Source organism: Ruditapes philippinarum, unplaced genomic scaffold (genome assembly GCF_026571515.1).
Source record: "Ruditapes philippinarum isolate M1 unplaced genomic scaffold, ASM2657151v2 ctg17_1_1_1_1, whole genome shotgun sequence".
NCBI lineage: Eukaryota > Metazoa > Mollusca > Bivalvia > Venerida > Veneridae > Ruditapes > Ruditapes philippinarum.
In genome coordinates, this window is record NW_026865484.1 from 1,150,753 (window position 1) to 1,170,317 (window position 19,565).

The 19,565-nt window shown below is 34.5% G+C and overlaps 1 protein-coding gene and 1 long non-coding RNA gene across 2 annotated transcripts; one reads left to right on the top strand and one right to left on the bottom strand.

Moving 5' to 3' along the window:
• Positions 1–8,328: 8,328 nt before the first annotated feature.
• Positions 8,329–10,310, bottom strand: LOC132729281 (uncharacterized). The gene is made up of 2 exons (XR_009625595.1): positions 9,776–10,310; positions 8,329–9,013 (listed from the first exon to the last, which is right to left on the bottom strand). It is a non-coding gene; the product is annotated as an uncharacterized LOC132729281 (long non-coding RNA).
• A 2,278-nt stretch (positions 10,311–12,588) lies between these two features.
• LOC132729295 (serine/arginine repetitive matrix protein 5-like) lies at positions 12,589–19,468 on the top strand. Its single transcript, XM_060715020.1, has 6 exons — positions 12,589–13,273; positions 14,951–15,179; positions 15,542–15,692; positions 16,922–17,218; positions 17,547–18,972; positions 19,408–19,468. Exons 1-6 carry the CDS (start codon positions 12,711–12,713, stop codon positions 19,451–19,453), a joined length of 2,712 nt encoding a protein of 903 aa, XP_060571003.1. The 5' UTR covers positions 12,589–12,710; the 3' UTR covers positions 19,454–19,468.
• The last annotated feature ends 97 nt before the right edge of the window (positions 19,469–19,565 follow it).

The window sequence follows — 19,565 nt, forward strand, 5'->3', positions numbered from 1 at the left end:
ACTAGTTATCAGCCCGCAGAACTAATACACGTGGCACAAACTGAAATGACGTCAGATTTTACGTCATCAAAACAGTTTAACTGTAAAAGTGAAAGTAGATTTTTAGCACGAATCGCTTGATATTATTATGAGAGCTTAAGCGAATTTCGTACAAACACAGTTTTTTAACTATTGAAATTTAAATAAATAGATCTATTACGATAAATTCATTCCGAAAAAAAAAAAGGAAATAATACTTGCTTCTAGATTCTAGTATACTTTGTCAAATAAAAAGTAAACAACTCTGTAGAAATAACTGTACAGTAGAAGTACAGACAGGAATTTCAACGAAAGAAATATCAAAGTATTTGTTTTAGAAAAATGCTACTATTAGATCTACCAAGTGTATTAAATACATTAATACACGTCATAGTTGTGCCAGAAGGTGATAATCGGCCCTGAAATGAATAATGCCCTCGGGCTGAAGCCCTCGGGGCCATTATTCATTTTGCGGGCCGATTATCACCTTCCGGCCCTACTCTGCCGTGTATTAATCTCTTATTAATTTCGCTATATTTTGTTCACGGTAAACCTGTTGTTTAACACTGATGTAAGTAATCATGGAGAATGTATATTTATAAATCTGTTTAGAATTCTTCGACCAATCGGAAACTATTTTTTCTTCCCGGAGAAAGCTTGAAAATTAATGCGCCTGTCAGATTTGACAATCTTTACGCAGGATCCCCTTTTAAATTTTCGGCGTTAATGTCACTTTAAAGGGGAAGTTAACCGTTTCAAGGGATTTTTGGAACTACTTTTTCGTTTTTGCAAAGAGCACATCAGGGCTGAAAGTTCGCTAAAACCGTTATTATTGTTTTTGGTCTGACGTAACCAAAAAATAAAAAAACCCGTGTGTTCCGTAACACGGAACGCTGCGACCTGTCACTGCTGGTTTAAGACAAATTCACTACGTCCTACAATGCAAATTAGGGTTGAAAAAAGCTTCATACTACATAGAGATATGACCTAATTGTGCTACTTAAAAAACAAAACATTTAAGTACCATTTTGTTTAAAACTTGGTAATCTACGGCTGTGGACACGGATTTTCAATTTCGTCCTTACCCCGGAGCACAATGGTAGATTGAAAACGCGATTGCGATGGGAAATGCGATGGTACGATGGGGAAAATGCGATGGTACGATGGTGAAAACGCACTGGCACGATAGTGAAAACGCCATGGTACAATGGTGAAAATGCGATGGCACGGTTGTGAAAACACGATGGTACGATGATGAAAACATGATGGCGCGATGGTACGATGGTGAAAACGCGATGGTACGACGGTGAAAACGCGATGGTACGATGGTGAAAACGCGATGATACGATGGTGAAAACGCGAAGTAACATCGCGATTTCACCATCGTACTATTGCGCCATCGCGATTTCACCATCGTACCATCGCGTTTTCATCATCGTACCATCGTGCATCGCGATAACAGACTATATAAAAAATCACGACTATCCAAACGGAACACCGTAGTAAACGAACTTACTGTAGCCAAATACAATCTCTTCTATTTTTCTATGTCAGTCTGACTAAAGTTCAGATCTTCATATTTCTTACATGTAGCTAAAGTGCGTGTAGCGATTTAGGAACTTGTTTTAAACCAGATTGTTTCTATTCCGAACACCCATTTTGGTTGTATAATATGTAATTGAAACTGAACACTTCTATGCCTTACGCTCCTGTTTAAAGAGAATAGATATTTACAATATTACTGATAGGGTGTAAGATATATCATATGATGAGATATCGATGTGATATGATATGATTTAATTCAAGTTTTAAACAGTTGTAAAAAGGGTATTACCAATTTTAATTGTGTGATTTCTGCTGTTCCTAAAATTTCAATAAAAATATAATTGTTAAATTTGGCAAGGAGTAAAAACATAAGAAGTAAGAAATTGTCAAGAGGAAACTCTCAAATTAGATTTGAAAGTAGCAAGTCAGCAACTACCACACATAAAAGGGGGCAAACTCGAAAAGAACAATGTATACTGCCAAATGATGTTAGGATATGGAATTAATTATATTTACGTTTTTATGACATGTTATGAATGTGTTTCCATAATAACTAAAGGTCTGTTTCAGTAAATAGTAATTGTCATATGTATCAATAGATAGTTTATAGAAATCTTTTCAAATATGTTCAAGGAATACATACTACTCTTATGTTGATCATGCTCAACCAGCCATTTTGAATTACTTGTATGTTTTTTTTTTTATCTATTTTCTTAATTGATTCCAATCCTTTATTGTATTTGTAGTAAATGCGACATTTTAGTCTGTTAAAGCTATGTAACAATTTTGAATTCTGGTATCTTATCATGTATGGCATCAAATATATTTTGTAGTCTTTTAAATTTCTCTGCAAATTTCTACGTATATATAGCGAGTGGTATTAATTATGCATTCAAAAGTCGTTAAAATATATATTTAAGTGAGAAAAAAAATAAATCAAAATTAATATGAGCCGCGTCATGAGAAAACCAACATAATGCGTTTGCGACCAGCATGGATCCAGACCAGTCTGATCAGGATCCATGCTGTTTGCTTCTCTACTTGTAATAGGGTTGGTAAGCGAACAACATGGATCCTGATCAGACTGCGCGGATGCGCAGGCTGGTCTGGATCCATGCTGGTCGCAAACGCACTATGTTGGTTTTGTCGTGACGCGGCTCATATATATAAGTAAAAAAAGAAGATCAAAATTAATATGTGCTATAGCTTAGAAAACATTATCAGAGTAAAGCTGATGGTTCCATTTATTAATTAAAGCCGTAACTCTAATAATCGACGTGACCGAGATTTAAAGGGTATTCTGAAATCATATTTTTGTCTTGAAAAAATCATAATCGCGTAAATACGCCAAAACCGCATGTTCTCTAAAGCTCAAAAAGTCGCGAACAGTGCTCTTGCTTCTTTTTTAAAGACGAAAGTATTTTGAGATGATGAGAAAAAGTATTTTGAGATGATGAGAAAAAGTATTTTGAGATTATGAGAAAAATCCCGTGGCTACCATACTTTATTACTGCAGTGGCCCAAGCAAACTCACTTTTCCCTGTTGATATTTCTGTGTTTGGAAGTATATGTAACCCACAAAGCTTGAACTAGTAGAAGTCAGTTTTATGCACATTATTCCAATCCAGAAACTTCCTGGCTTTATACTAGACCTATAAAAGTGTATGGATTTCCAGGAACCAAAAAAACAACATCTTATCTTCATAAGGTTTTGGGTAAAAGTGCTAAAAGTGTAATTTTAAATTTGCATATTTAATCAATTATCATTCGAGTTGTTGTTAATTGAAATTTAAATTCCATAACATTGAAAATATGTAAATGCACGTTAGAAACGGATCTGTTTACATAACTTTGTGATTTAAATATCACAAAAACCTGAAAATTTACATAGAATTATTTAAAAAAATAATATGATAATTAAGATACTTCCTGAACATTATGGTTTATTCATATTCATACCGCTTATTACATTTTAATATATATTCTGTGACAAGATTGATTAAAAGCTAAATAAAACAGGTACGAATTTGATATTTTAATATGTTATAAACCCATATGATTTAAACATTTTCACAAATTTTCATAGATAAATATCAACAAACAACAAAAATATGCCATAAACACCATGGCAACTAACTGAATCGCGGCGCACGTCCAACGTCAAAGACGGCGTTAAATCTATTTAAGGCGCCTTTCTCAAATACTCTCAATGGCTTTCAACGCAATAATGGTACCCATAAATCGTCAATTTCTGACTTAAATCATGTGGTTGTTAATGTCTGTGAAATGTTTGGATGGCATACATTAATTTTTGCTATACGCGAACTTCCGGTCTCGTTACTCCTGTTTTTAGCTGTAGGAAATAGGCGACGAAGATCGGTCTTCCTATCCGTGTTTTCCTTATTTTCGCTTTTTGTAGCGCAAAACTCTGATTCCGTTCATGCCTTTTGTACACAAATGCTCAGAATATGTTGCTAAAATGTTATATTTGGTATATTTGTTGAAAATCGTTACATGTGTCATCTCGAAATAGTCATGAAACCCGAGTGACATGTTCATTGCGCCGCAAATTCTTCGAACGTCGCCATTTTAACTTTCCTATTTTATATCACAGGCGCTAGTCACATAATCAAATATTTTACATAATCGGTCTATATATGTATATAAAGATATAAGGCCCCCAACGAAACAAAAACATCATGCGGAACAAACAAGAACAATGCTGAAAGAAACGACCAGATCACGGTTATCTCTTTCTGGTTGCCATCTGAATGGATCAATCCAAGCGTTAAAGCTTTTTATTTCATTAAAATTCTTCAAATAGCAAAGAAATGAGTAAAAGTTTCAGAAAATGCCAATATTTTCAATCCATGTCGTTTTCGACGTCCAATCTATTCATGTATACAAACACGATTTCTGGTCGATTTCTACGAAATAAATAGAAAACATCTAAAATTTCCTCATAAAATTAATAAACAAACTCTTTTTCTATCAATCTGCGAAGTCTAAATTGAAATAGAGCCCTCTTTGTACTCAAATATTAAAAAAATATTGGTTGTAGAAGCGGAGGTCAAGTAAAGTGCGCCATTTGTAATTTGAAGTGACAGATAAATGAAACAAAGAAATAGTATTATACGATTGGTCAATAGTATTCCGGTAATTATCTTAACCAATCAAATCCTTATATAATATTCAGAGCGGAACAGTATATACATGCGCTATACATGGCGATAAAATACTGTCACAAGCGAGTTCCTTGTGCATTTTTTAATGAAATACGTACGAAGAGGGCATTTGATCAGTGAAGACTTCGCAGATCGATAGGAAAAGAGTTTGTTTATGGAACGTACGTGGAAATTCTAGCCGTTTTTTGTTTTTTCCGTAAAAATCGATCAGAAATCGTGTTTGTATACATGAATGGACTGGACGTCGAAAACGACATGAATTGAAAATAATGGCATTTTGCGAAACTTTTCCCAATTTCTTTGCTATTTGAGGGATTTTAATGAAATAAAAAGCGTTGGCACTTAGATTGATCCTTTCAGATGGCGACCAGAAAGAGATTACCGTGATCTGGTCGTTTATTGCAGCAGTGTTCTTGTTTGTTCTGCATGATGTTTTTGTTTCGTTGGGGGCCTTATATCTTTATATACATATATAGACCGATTATGTAAAATATTTCATTATGTGACTAGCGCCTGTGTTTTATATGAGATATTTTCATTTATTCGTATCTTTTTTTGTTTTTTAAGTTATTTAACTAAAATTTTCAGAGATGATTTAAACATAGCAGCAGAGGAAGTCAACGTGACATTGTGCAGACACATAATCAGATATTTGAAATATACGTAATTAATTTCAGCTGATTCATAACAAAATGTAAATTATTTGACGTGCGCCGGCAACTCAAACCAATGTCGTTAATACTGAAAATTTCTAAGTAACTAGGGTAAATTTTTTGTAAATGATTTGTTGTAATGTTAAATAATAAACTTAACGGTTATATGTGTGAATTATTTTCTATTGGCGTTAAAAAAGAACCGGCTATAAAATTTGTCACGGACTTTTGGGACAACCCTCGTACATGTACATATTTTTCTAATTTCAGTGCATGTATCACATAAATACAGGCTGTAAATACACTCATGCCATGGTGGTGATGTTGGTTTTGTTTGTTTGGATTTTTACGGCACGTCAACACATAACTGGCCATATCGTGCCGAATGCTATAATAGGCTTAAAATATTATGTAAAACATTGTAAATGACAATAAAAATGAGCCAATTAGATCCTAGAATACAAGTTTATCTCTTTTAAATAATCAATTATGTTTTTTGATGGAATTGTATTAAAAAGTTCTTTGAGTGAATTTACAGAATAAAATCTATTACGGGCCTGTGAAAAATCATGACATTCAAGAAGAAAATGCTTGACGGTAAAATTTTCATTACAACCTACACAGAAAGGGGCATTGTCATTTGTGAGGAGATAAGAGTGGGTAATTTTAGTGTGTCCAATTCGGCATCGAAGAAGAACTGTTTGGTCACGGCGGTTTGACAGAGATAGAAGATGGTGACATATCAAGAGATGGGTTTATATCGTGAAGTTTATTAAAAACGGCATTGTCCCAATTTGCTTTCCATTCAGATGACACGAGTTTATTTATAGCCGGTCTAAAATCACAAGCAGGTAACAATAAGTCAGTTTTTTGAAAATTTAATGATTGTTTAGCTAAAGCATCTACTTTTTCATTTCCTCGTATTCCTACATGGCTTGGAATCCAATATAATTTAACATATTTTGTTTTAAGTATATCATGAAATCGCAAAAGAAGTTTCTTTACCATGATATTGTCACATTTTTTATTTTTAATGGATATTAAAACAGAAAGCGAGTCAGAAAATATCACAAATTTATCGTGGGTATGCTGTGCTATGTTATGACAATGCTAAATCGATAGCTTTTGCTTCAGCAGTAAAAATTGATGCATTATCTGGTAACCTCATACTAGATGTAAAATTATTTTCATACACAGCCGCACCTACTTTGCAACCTTCTTTTGAACCGTCCGTATAAATATGTATAAAATCTTCATGTTCTTCCTTAATTGCTAGAAACTTTTCTTTGAAATATTCAGGTGAATTTGATGCCTTTTTTATATTTGAAAGGTTAATATTTATTTCCGGGGAATTATAAGTCCAAGGTGGAACATCCTCATCGTCATTTTGAAGGATACTGTCTGGATTAATTTTAAGTTTATCTAAATCATCTTTTAAACGAAGGCCTAATGGTTTAATTTCCTTTGGTTTGCTAACAAATTTTTCAGTATAACTTGGTTTGAAAATAACATTTTTAGCTGGATTTTTCCTATTAGATGAAATTCTAGTTGCATATTGAAGTGATAGTTTTTTACGACGAAGATAAAGCGATGGTTCCCCAGCTTCCGCATGTTGGTAGTTTTCACTCCGGATCACGGCAGTAAGCCACATTGAATTTACCAGAGCACAGTTAAAACCCGCACTGCTCCTGGGCAAACTGTCAAGCAGTTTACCATACTAGATGCCTTAACTTTCGCAAGAAACTTGTGATTTCTATACATGCCAGAGATGAGGTACAGTGCGAATGACCGTAGAAAGGATTTCATGATCAATCACAACGAAAGTCACCTGTAACGTCCGGGAAGCAAAACCCGGGTCTCCCGATTGACAGCCCAACGCTCTACCTATTGAGGTAGCCGGACGGTGCTGCACTATGCCGTGTTGTTGTATTATAAGTTTGTTTATACTCGGCGCCAGAATAACCATATGTCCGAGAATTATCAGCGTCCATGCCGGTCCACTGTTGTATAGACTAGTCGCATCGAGAACGTCTTTTCATGCAGAATCGTCCTGGAACCTGTTCTTCTCTCGTTGGTGATTGAAGGAGACGACAATACTATCAAGGCATCAGCTTTCTGACGGAATCTTTAACAAAAACGAACCTAATTGTTAGCGTTAGTCTTTACTGGTCAACCAATCACCTCTGGTACTTGAGATGACTTGACCTTGACCTGCCGTCCGCTTCTCCGCGACGTGCTTGCCTCTGGAGGGATTTGGAGAAGTATTATGCCGTGTACTTTATGGTTGAATATATACATGTAGTTTTTATTTCACACCTTATAAAAATTAACTAATGAACTTTAAGCATTTAAACCACGAGATGTTTCGACAGAAATAATTACCGGATTCAATCTTATCAATGAAAGTTTCGTTTCCATTTCCAAAGTTAAAAAAATCCATATCAAAATGTATATCGATTACCCATATAGCCTCGATCGTTTTCATCTACATAGTCCAAAATATCTACATGTATATCAAATGGATAATGGTACTTCCTAGCCTCATTTTCAAGTGCAGGGTGAAAAACTTCATATCAATTCCTGATAGCTAGTATTTGAAGGTAAAAAGTTATGTCAAATTGTCAGTAAATGTGAAATAAAGAGGTCATTATACATTGTTAAGAACAATACTGATTTATTTGACCCGTACATAGGTGTAAAACCTACATCAGATTCGCCTGGCGCCATGTAGCAGCTGTGTACTCGTCCATTGTGCCAACAATGTATAATAACCTCACATTCGACAAGGTTTATAATGAAAGGATTATTGTAGTAGTATCTCTATCCTTTATATTTGACTCTCACGGATTTTAAGGGAATAGACCCCGAGCCTCATACGATCCTATAACAAATGTTTTATGTAAATGAAATATAAAGAAAACATCAAATATTTTTATTAATGATTTACTTCTAAAATGATAATGCACGGAATGAATATCTACACACGACAAGGCTTTGGTATGTTCATATTAAATAACAATATAATTATATAAAATCAGATTTCTTCGACCTTTGCCAGGCCATTTTCTACCCTAGTTCCGTAGCGGTAATCTCTTTCAGTAAATCCAATGTATCTGTCATAACTGTTTCCATTTATGTTCAATTCACCGTTTTGCATAATTGTACTGTTTGTCCGTTCGTACGGATTTAAGGTAGGTTCCCACACACCATCTACCGGACCTGAGACAGTTGACCGGATAGAAGTGAAAGAATCATTCATTGTAAAATTTGAATCAAGTCTGCTCAACTGGCTACGTTGGAATCGAACCCGCCCTCCAGACATTACGTCAGAGTGAATTGTTCCAATGTCAGTCATTTTAGGACGGGCTTTGATTAAATCCGCACCGGTTCGTTTATTAGCGAACGAGACTCTAGGCTGCGTGTTATCGGTGCTCGAACCTTGTGGTGACTCAAGCACAACCCGGGGCTTGGTCCGCTGTGACTTTTTCATGCTCGAACCATTGCCCATAGAATTGTAGGTTTTCCATCCATATAACAAGTGATATGTACACGACCGTTGCTCTTCACAGGATTGCCACGTTAATAATGAGAGTAACTAAAGAAGTACAATATCTGCAAAAGAGAAAATAATGTGATCAATAAATTTGCATATATAAAAATTAAAAATACAACAGCACCACCATTTGTATAAAATTAAATCGAGTATACTGATCGAAACTTGTTGGTGAGTTCGGTTTCTTTAAAACTATATTATGTGTGACAATTTCGAATGAAGCCATTAAATATCCGTACAAATGGACATGTGAGAGCGATGGAAAGTAGCCGAAAATCCAAACATAATATGAGCCGCGTCACGACAAAACCAACATAATGGGTTTGCGACCAGCATGGATCCAGACCAGCCTGCGCATCCGCGCAGTCTGATCAGGATCCATGCTGTTCGCTTACAAACCCTATAACAAGTAGAGAAACTGATAACGAACATCATGGATCGTGATCAGACTGCGCGGATGCGCAGGCTGGTCTGGATCCATGCTGGTCGCAAACGCATTATGTTGGTTTTGTCATGACGCGGCTCATATAAATAACGCCATTTTCCGTGAGTGAACTATAAATACATAGAAATTAATTGTTACATATTCGTGTATATTTTTTATATTAATAATTACGTATATAAAGATAACACGTAAATATTTTTGATGACTCTCCCAAGAAATTGTCAAGAGAATCCATACATCTATAAGAAATGTAATCTTAATCAAATTAATCTACATTTTCTTTAAACAAAAACTTAATGAATGTTTCCGTTTGGTATGCCGTGGACTTGTATGAACAAAACGAAATCTATCTGCAAAGAAAATCCACTGTACCTACATTAACTTCCTTTTCTTTCTAAAAATACGAAGTTAAAATATCACAACATCTCTTTGTCTAAAATAAGTGACAATCCATCGATATTATTTAGGTTTATCAAAGTTACGAAAAGAACTATCTTATTTTATAAAATAGAAATATTATTAAACATAGAAAAGTACACGGGATAGATCGATTTAACATCAAAGAATCTATTGACATGCCACTAACTTGCTTTCAATCTATTCTATAGACGAGGGATAATATAGATATTCAATATATTCAAAAGATTTAGTCATGAATACATTGGTGAAATGGTTCCCTAAATAAAATACGTACGGTAGATCTATGTTAATATTTATTTGACTAAATAGATTTACCATCAGTAATGTGTGCAGGACAGAATCAGATACTTATATTACCATGGCTAATGAAAATTTCAACGATGAGCGTGTGTACAGTTGTATGTGTATAGTCGAAATAAATTCTGCATGCTTTATAAAAGAATGTGTGTTAAATTGTTTGTTTTATATGATTCTTCTCTATGAACATTTCGGGGCGTAAAACCCTGAAAATTTCAGCTATATAATCAGCATTTTTTTTTCTCATATATAAAAGCAGGTCCGAGAAAAATAAATAAATAGATAGATAAATAAATAAATAAAAAATAAATAAATACAAAGCAAATAAATAAATAAATACATTTGTGAATAAAATATAAGTAAATAAATACATTTGTAAATAAAATATAAATAAATAAATTTATGAATGAATGAATGAATGAACGAACGAACGAACGAACGAACGAACGAACGAACGAATAAATAAATGTTTGAATCTATAAAGCATTGACAATAGACATTAACTTTAAATGAAATAGAGGATATTTGTTTAGTTTAGTGTAAGATCGGAATATATTTCACCGAGTGAGCACCAAAAGGTATATTTCACGAGTGGCGCAGCCACGAGTGAAATATGAACTTTTGGTGTTCATAAGGTGAAATATATTTCAATCTAACACTAAACTAAACAAATTTTCTTTTTATTACATGCAAAGAAACGTTTTAAAAGGATATTAAACCTAATACTGAACGAAAAGCGCGCCAAATTATAATACAACGTGACGTCATTTACGACGTCACGTCAATAAGTTGGTACCCAGTACTGTGCACGCAGGTATTTCACTGAAACAAGGTAAGGGGCTTAAATTCAAAACAGTGAAATTATCAAAGTAGTCCAGTCATTCTAGCTCAAAATACAGCCAAACCTCAGATCGCTTGAAAAACCCTGTTGACCTTCAACGTAATAGAACTTTTGAAAATAGGAATATTTTTGACTAAAACATTTTTTGCACTTTGATATGAAATTATTGTTTTACAATGCATATATATTGCCCATTATGGACTATTGTTGTATTATATGGGGTAAAGGAAACACAAACTACATAAATAATGTTTGTAAGTTACAAAAACGAATTGCTAAAATCATTTTACAGCAACCACAAAGATCTCCGTCAATAAATCTATTCGAAACTCTTAACTGGTTACCGTTCCTTGACAGATGTAAATACCACACAGCGGTGCTTGTTTTTAAAACTTTAAATAACATGGCACCGACTTATATGACAGAACTGATGACTTTATCCGACAACAAAATATATAACTTAAGATCTAGGTCACGAAAAGATATTGTATTATGGACAAGACCTAAAACAAATTATATTAAAGACACATTTTCTTATTATGGCATGAACATTTGGAACAATATACCTTTAAATATTCGTAATGTTAATAACCTTAAATGTTTTAAAGAAAAATACAAAGCATATCTTGATGTTCATATGAATGAATGAGTGAGTGAATGAATGAATAAATGAATGAACGAACGAACGAATGATGCAATATACGTATATGTTTAAACAAATTGTTGAGTGTCTGTCGAAAGTATATGAGTTGTATTATTCTAAAAATTACATATTATACATTCATTTTTCTACCTATGCATGTCCTGTTGTTGTTGTTGTTGTTGTTTTCTATTTCAGAAGGCCACATTGGAAATAAGATATATATGATTGTTATTGTATGTTCTTAATGTGTAACCTTCTTTAAATAAAGATATTATTATTATTATTATTATAATAATAATAAACGTTAGGACCTTACATAAATAATTATTTTTATGTTCTGTAAATAATTTTTGGGAAAAATACCAAACCACTTTACAGTGTTGTACCTTTTTTTACTCACAAATGATTTGTTTACACATATTTTGTTGTTGTTGTCGTCATTCTGCAGACGTTCTTCGGGGTATCGGAGACGCTTTGTTCGCCTATGGAAGACCGTCCAAGTCAGAAAAAAATCATAAAAATACCGTGATAAAACTCCGGTTTTTTACAATGTTGCGCTAATTAGATTTTGCTAGACTTTTTATATGATTTATTTCATTCCATATGCTTTCTGTAGCAGGCAAAAAAAATTTCTGTTGCAATTTGTTTGAGGTTAATTTACAGACTGACTGGACTAAAGTGGTAATTTCACTGTTTCAAACAGTGAAATTACCAGTTTTATATCACTGATATATTTCTATAAACCACCGAAAAGCATGTAATAAAACAGGTTAAACTCATTTGTTTTTCAGACATGAAAAGTTCTGAAATCTTCATATTCGGTCGTTTCTCAATTGCACGAAACTAAAATATCACGTGACGTGACATTGATTTATAAAAAACAAAAATGTTACAATATTCAAAACGTTTCTTTCCTACTTACAATAGTATTATTATGTGAACTGGATATGGCGCGAAAACCTAAGCAACGGCGCTTTTTTACGTATGACGTCATATTAACGTCATGTTTTTCGTTTCAAAATGTCGGTGCTAAACAACATACACACAATATTCGGCATATAATTTACAAGAAAGGGGTTCAAGATTTTCAAGACATAAGAAGACGACACAATGGTCGTTTCAATCGTTTTGAAGGAAAAAGGAAGAAACAGACTCGGGGTATTGACGGCAATTCTTTCTGCAGTTCTAGCTCTAGCTGGATTTTGCATTATATTCGTTGGCTTATATATTCAACTGCATATTACTGATCAACTTATTCTCTTAGAGAGTTACGGCTCAGGCGTTTTACCACATTTTATTGTTAGTGTCGGGGTTATCATGTTTTTGATAAATGGTGCGACTGTGAAATTTGCATATGACAGTGGTTTCGCCGAAACATCCGAAAAATTTCGCCTTGTTCTTATCCCAGTATTGATTGTAATGTTTTTGTTTATTTGGGTCATACTTGCTGCTGCCATAATGACCCTGTCTATGAGAGGAGATGTCGAGGACGCACTGCATGCCGGCCTTAAAGGCGCCATGAAACGGTATAAGAAAAACCTACCTGTGAAAGTTACAATAGACAAAATGCAGATGGTAATGAGATGTTGCGGCAGCCGCTCTTATAAAGACTGGTTTGAAGTTGGATGGATAAACACGGAGTATGTCGACACGCAGGATGTCGATGTAAAGAGGTTTGTAAAGATTTTTATTATTTTCGATATTTAAACTTTTTTTCATTAACTCTCTTACAAAAAATATCAAAACGATTTTTTTATTCTTATTTTTTTTACTATTCTAAACCCGAACAAGAATTTGTAACAGAGTTACCAACGTCCCCCGCTTCGGGGAAGTTTTATATGAAGCATAAAATTGTGCTATTTCAAAAGATTGAGGTATGGATTTCAGGACTTTCAGTCCAAAATTATGATTAATGCTAGATCTGCAAATGCAACAATAAATTTATTAAAGAAATACTAGTAAAATGAAACATGGAATTTAAAATTCTATCATAATAACCTTTGACCTCTAAGTGTGACCTTGACCTTGGAGATAGGGGTGCAGGTGTTGTGCGTGACATATCGTCTTATTAATATTACTGTTTGTGCCAAGTATTTTCAAAATCCCTTGAACTATGTAGAAGTTATAGATCGGACATAAAATATACCCTATAACGGACTATGTCAATCTTTGACCTCTAAGTGTGACCTTGGAAGTAGGGACCCATGTTTTGCGCCTGACATATCATCTTATTATTGTGATTATTTGTTCAAAGTATTTTTAAAATCCCAGGTTATGGACTGGACACAAAATATACCCTATAACAGACTATGTAAATCTTTGACCTCTACATGTGACATTGACCTTGGAGGTAGGGACACATATGTTACGCATGACATATGTGATTATTTGTGCCAAGTATTTTCAAAATCCCTTGATCTATGAAGAAGTTATAGACGGGAAACAAAATAAACCACATAACAGAGTCTGTTAACCTTTGACCTCTAAGTGTGACCTTGACCTTAGAGTAGGGGTGCAGGTGTTGTACCTGACATATTGTCTTATTATTGTGACTATTTGTGCCTAGTTATTTCAAAATCCTGAAGAAGTTCTAGATCAGACAAAAAATATACCTTAAAACATACTATGTTAACTTTTGACCTCTAAGTCTGACCTTGAACTTGGAGGTAGAGATGCAGGTGTTGCGCATGACAAAATTGTGGCAAGTATTTACAAAATCTTTGATCTATGAAAAAGTTATGGACCGAACACAAAATTTACCCTGTTATAGACTATGTTAATCTTTGACCTCCAAGTGTGACCTTGACCTTGGAGGTAGGTGACCGGTTGTTGCGCATGACACATCGTCTTATTTAACAAACATTTGTGCCAAGTTATTTCAGATTCCTTTGATAAATGACAAAGTTATGGACCGGACTCGAAAGTGTAACGGACGGATGGACAGACAGACAGACGGATGAAGCCTATTACTATATCCCCCTTTTTTCTTCGAAAAGGCGGGGGACAAAAAAAAACCAGGCAGTGACCAGGTTTTGAACCCCGAACCTCTCGATTACACTGAACCACGTCCCTAAAGGGTTAACCCAACAGCCTTGCTTACGCCTGAAATCACTACCTTACCGTAAAATGGTTAACTTCCCATTTAAGGTTTGAATAAAACTCCCAAAATAAAATCATTTTTTTATTATGTTTATTATTGGCTATATAAATTTTGTAATTTAGACAATGTAAGATTAAACTTACGATACATATAGTAACACGTCAATGACGCGATGCTAGGCAGGCGCTAGGCCGGTGCTAGGCTAAGCATTTTTGTGTTGACCTATTTTCCTATCAATTGTGGTTTTCAGTAAGATGAGAGACGGCGATCTATTTACAGACGACGTCCCCTTTAGTTGCTGTGACATAAAAAGTGCACGTCCATGCGTTTCACACAGAGTTACTGATAAAGGACAACACAGCAATTACGAGAAAGTGACACTGTATTCCAATGGATGTACAGACACTATTATGGACGAATTCGAGAATAGGATTCTCAAGCCTGCCGGATCGGTTGTGATGCTATTGTTTGGTGCACAGGTACTCAAATATCAGTAATCTAGTAGTCTAACAGACGCAAGCTACATTGTTTGTCTTTTTCATATATATTTTCAGCATACACGGCATGCATAAATACAACATAATACTTTACGATCATGATGTATAGTTGTATACAAGAAGCTTTGGCAGGCGCCTACTCGTTTAACACGACACAAACCTAAATTTACAACTTTATGGTAATCTTTTATTTTTTTCTAATAGAATAGAAGTGACCTTTACCGAGGTTTTGAAGTTTTTACTTTTCATGAACAATCTTAGTAGAGTAAGTTAATATATGGAGGTGTCTCCAGTTACTGTTGTACACCTCTGTTACTTTACACCTTAAGATATAACAATTTCAGGTGTTTGTGATGATTTTATTGAGATATCTACAGACCTCAGTGCAGGGTGCATTTGAAGACGGTGACATGGAAGGACCCGGGCGAGGATTTCTGTTCCCCGCCATGTGTACATCATGCACGAGTGGAAACCCTGATAAGTACAAAGATGGAGGTAAGTAATACAACGCTTGAGTTTAGTGTTACATTAAGATCTCATCTTCCCAGAAATTTTGTTCACAAAACAACACGTGTTAAGTGCTGGTGGCAGCTGTAGAAAGTAACCTCGTTCTTCATCTTCGTGTTGTTATATTTTTCTGGTCCTTTGGGATCACTGATTTTAATACTTTAGTATTAATGATTGAAAACGGCGGTGAAAATGGGTATGAGATGTTGCACTTTGAATTGTCGCTTATAAACATACTCAATAAAACCGAATCTGCAGTTTTATACCTTCTGTTTTTTTTAAATTGCTCTTAAAAATTTAAATGATCTTCCCATTTCCAGATTGTTCCTATCATATATTAGTATGACAATTGTTACTCTGCAATGTATCCTATTGACAAGACTGTTGCATAGATATTGACGTCAAATATGTGTTTACAATAATCTTATAATATAAGTATATTTATAAACAGAAGCATATCCTCTCTCCAATACTTTCAATACTTTACAGTTTATACATACATGTATACCAAACATTAAACAGAAAAATAAAATTCAAAAGGTGGTTTTATTTGGAGCCATCACGCCGTAACATATACATGTGAGATGTTTTCCGGAACGCTGCAGATGCGGTCCCTCCCCCCATACAAACATTTCCAACCAGTTTATCCCCGGTACAAACAATTACTGTTACTGTTAAATTAAGTATGAGATTGGATTATTCAAAACACTCCTTATTCCGGAGAAACTCTTTTTATTGGGAAAGTAACAATGAGGTCTATGCAAACATATCAGGATGAAATTTCTGAAATGTATATGTTTCTCTTTCTTTTGATTGACAATACATAAAAAACTTTCACTTACTACTAAGATTTAGATGAAGAAGTATCTGTAAGTATTCTGTACAACATGTATATACACGTATATAAATTTTTGACATATGTGTATATATTTCAGGGACGATATAAACAATATACTTTAAAAACAAAAATATAAAGATATAAAATGACAACACAAAATTCATTTTATTTTCTCACAAATCTGGACTGCCTGTTGAAACAAAATTAAGTCATTTACATGACGGAAAATGAATTAGATACACATATACCACATTTCATATTTCTTATTCTTGTAGTGTTGACACATATTCGCGGAGAAGCCACCGATATAGAAACAACAGCAGACGTATCTTTGCACTGAAAATAATAACTGAAAATAAGACCGTTTTATGTTTTGTAGCGTTGAAAGCCATCCGTGGAGAAGGCGGTGACAATTCGACAGTAGGCGACACAACACAAGACAGTTCTTTACTACCAGACGGCCTTGATTTGCTCATGGATGATAAAGGTGGTGGCGGCGGTGGAGATAAAAGTAAAAGTAAGAAAAATAAAGCAAAATCCAAGAAAAAACCGCCCAAGAAATCTAGAACTAAATCTAAAAGAAAGTCAAAAAAGAAAGGATTTAAGAAGAAAGGTGGTGGCAAAAAGAAAGGCGGTGGTGGAAAAAAGAAAGGTGGTGGCGGAGGTGGAAAGAAACGTTAAATGAATGCAAGATAATCGACATTAAAGACTAAGAATTAATGTATTCACTTCAAAGAATCATAATACATATACATTGTAGTTCATTTTTTTGTCTAAACATGTGAATGGAATATGTAGTCTATTAATTAAACTGAGTACAAAACTGACCATTGCTCTTTTTGTTTATTTTGATATAGCCGCTTTTTTGCATAGATCATCAATAAAATGTCTATAAATTTATATGAATAGACAAGAAATATAAATGTAATACATTTAATTCATTAATATATCCGCTGTTGCCTGTTCTACACGATATATTATTCAAAATCTTGCAAGATAACCTTTTTCGTGTTTTGTAGAGCTAGAAATAACGTCTAATGTCGGTCATGACTTTGAGGAATCAATGATGTCAGAGATACAGCGAAGTGAGGATTTAAATGCAGATGATATCACGTTAGAAAACGCAAGCTTTAGCAGCTTAACGGATTTAGAGTCAGGGACAAACCTTTTAAATGATAGTATCAACAAAATGCCCAATTTCAATCCTGACAATTCTTTACAGCACAGTTACATACATGAAGACAATTTACATGATTTAAATGCTCTCAGAACAACACGTGATAGTATACACAGACAGAATAGGAATAACAAAGATGATAAGGGTTCTAATATGAAAATAACAACGGACATAGGTGGATTTGTATCCGAACAATACGATAAAAGGGATAGGTTGGATAAACATCACAGTTTAAATAGCTCAAAAATGTCCCATCAAACAGAAAAATCACCAAAAAAATCACTGTTTCAGTCGGCCAGAGAATCACAATCCCCCAAAAAGTCAAAAACCCCTAAAACAGCAAATTCATCTTCTTCATCACCAAAAGAACCACGATCCCCCAAGAAGTCAAAAACCTCTAAAACGGAAAAATCATCTAAAAAGTCTAGGTCACCATCACCAAAAGAACCACGATTCCCGAAGAAGTCAAAAACCTCCAAAACGGCGAAATCATCTAAAAAGTCTAGGTCACAATCGCCAAAAGAATCACGATCCCACGAGAAGTCAAAGACCTCCAAAACGGCGAAATCATCTAAAATGTCTAGGTCACCCTCACCAAAAGAACCACGATCCCCCAAGAAGTCAAAGACCTCTAAAACGGCGAAATCATCTAAAAGGTCTAGGTCACAATCGCCAGAAGAATCACGATCCCCCGAGAAGTCAAAGACCTCTAAAACGGCGAAATCATCTAAAAAGTCTAGGTCACAATCGCCAAAAGAATCACGATCTCCCAAGAAGTCAAAGACCTCTAAAACGACGAAATCATCTAAAATGTCTAGGTCACCCTCACCAAAAGAATCACGATCCCCGAAGAAGTCAAAAACCTCCAAAACGGCGAAATCATCTAAAAAGTCTAGGTCACAATCGCCAAAAGAATCACGATCCCCCAAGAAGTCAAAGACCTCTAAAACGGCGAAATCATCTAAAAAGTCTAGGTCACAATCACCAAAAGAACCACGATTCCCGAAGAAGTCAAAAACTTCCAAAACGGCGAAATCATCTAAAAAGTCTATGTCTCCATCGCCAAAAGAATCACAATCCCACAAGAATTCAAAAAAGCTCGAAACAGCGAATTCATCTAAAAGGTTTAGGTCACCATCGCCCAAAAAATCACGATCCCCCAAAAAGTCAAAAACCAAAAGGTCAAAACCTGTCAAGAAGTCACGATCGCCAGCAAAATCAAAACCACCTAAAAAAGGAAAGACACCTAAAAGGTAGAACAATAATTTGTTAAACGAAGAACTTCAGTGTTTATTAATTTATTTATTTATTTTTGGCGTGGGAGGGGAGGGGAGGGGTGGTGGTCTTGTTTAAAAAATGGAAGAAAAAAGACCTGTAAATGTGGACATAAACACTTTTATGTACAAACAATTGAAATGGTGTTGGCCGCAATATAAATAAGAGTTTAAATCATTGTTTTGTTCACAATATTTCAATTCAAAGTTAGTGAGAAAATGCTTGACATAATTTACTTGGTATTATTAAAACAAGATAAATGTAATATGTAACACATTGGGCAATTTTTGTGTGTCGACCTGTATATAATCAGAAACGTTTATCACGTATATGTTCACTATATACATCCCTGATATTACTTTTGAATTTCATGTCATCCATTTTTATTTTTGTCGAAATTTGTATATTTTAAGAGGCAACATAATGTTGACAAAACAACTGCAGCTTAAAGGCGGATAATATATAGTGTTCGTCCTTCCGTTAATTCTTTTATTCTACTCCTGATTACCCCGGTGGAGGATGACCAAAATGTGGAAATATGTCCGATTAGGGCTGCCCATCTCTACACTGA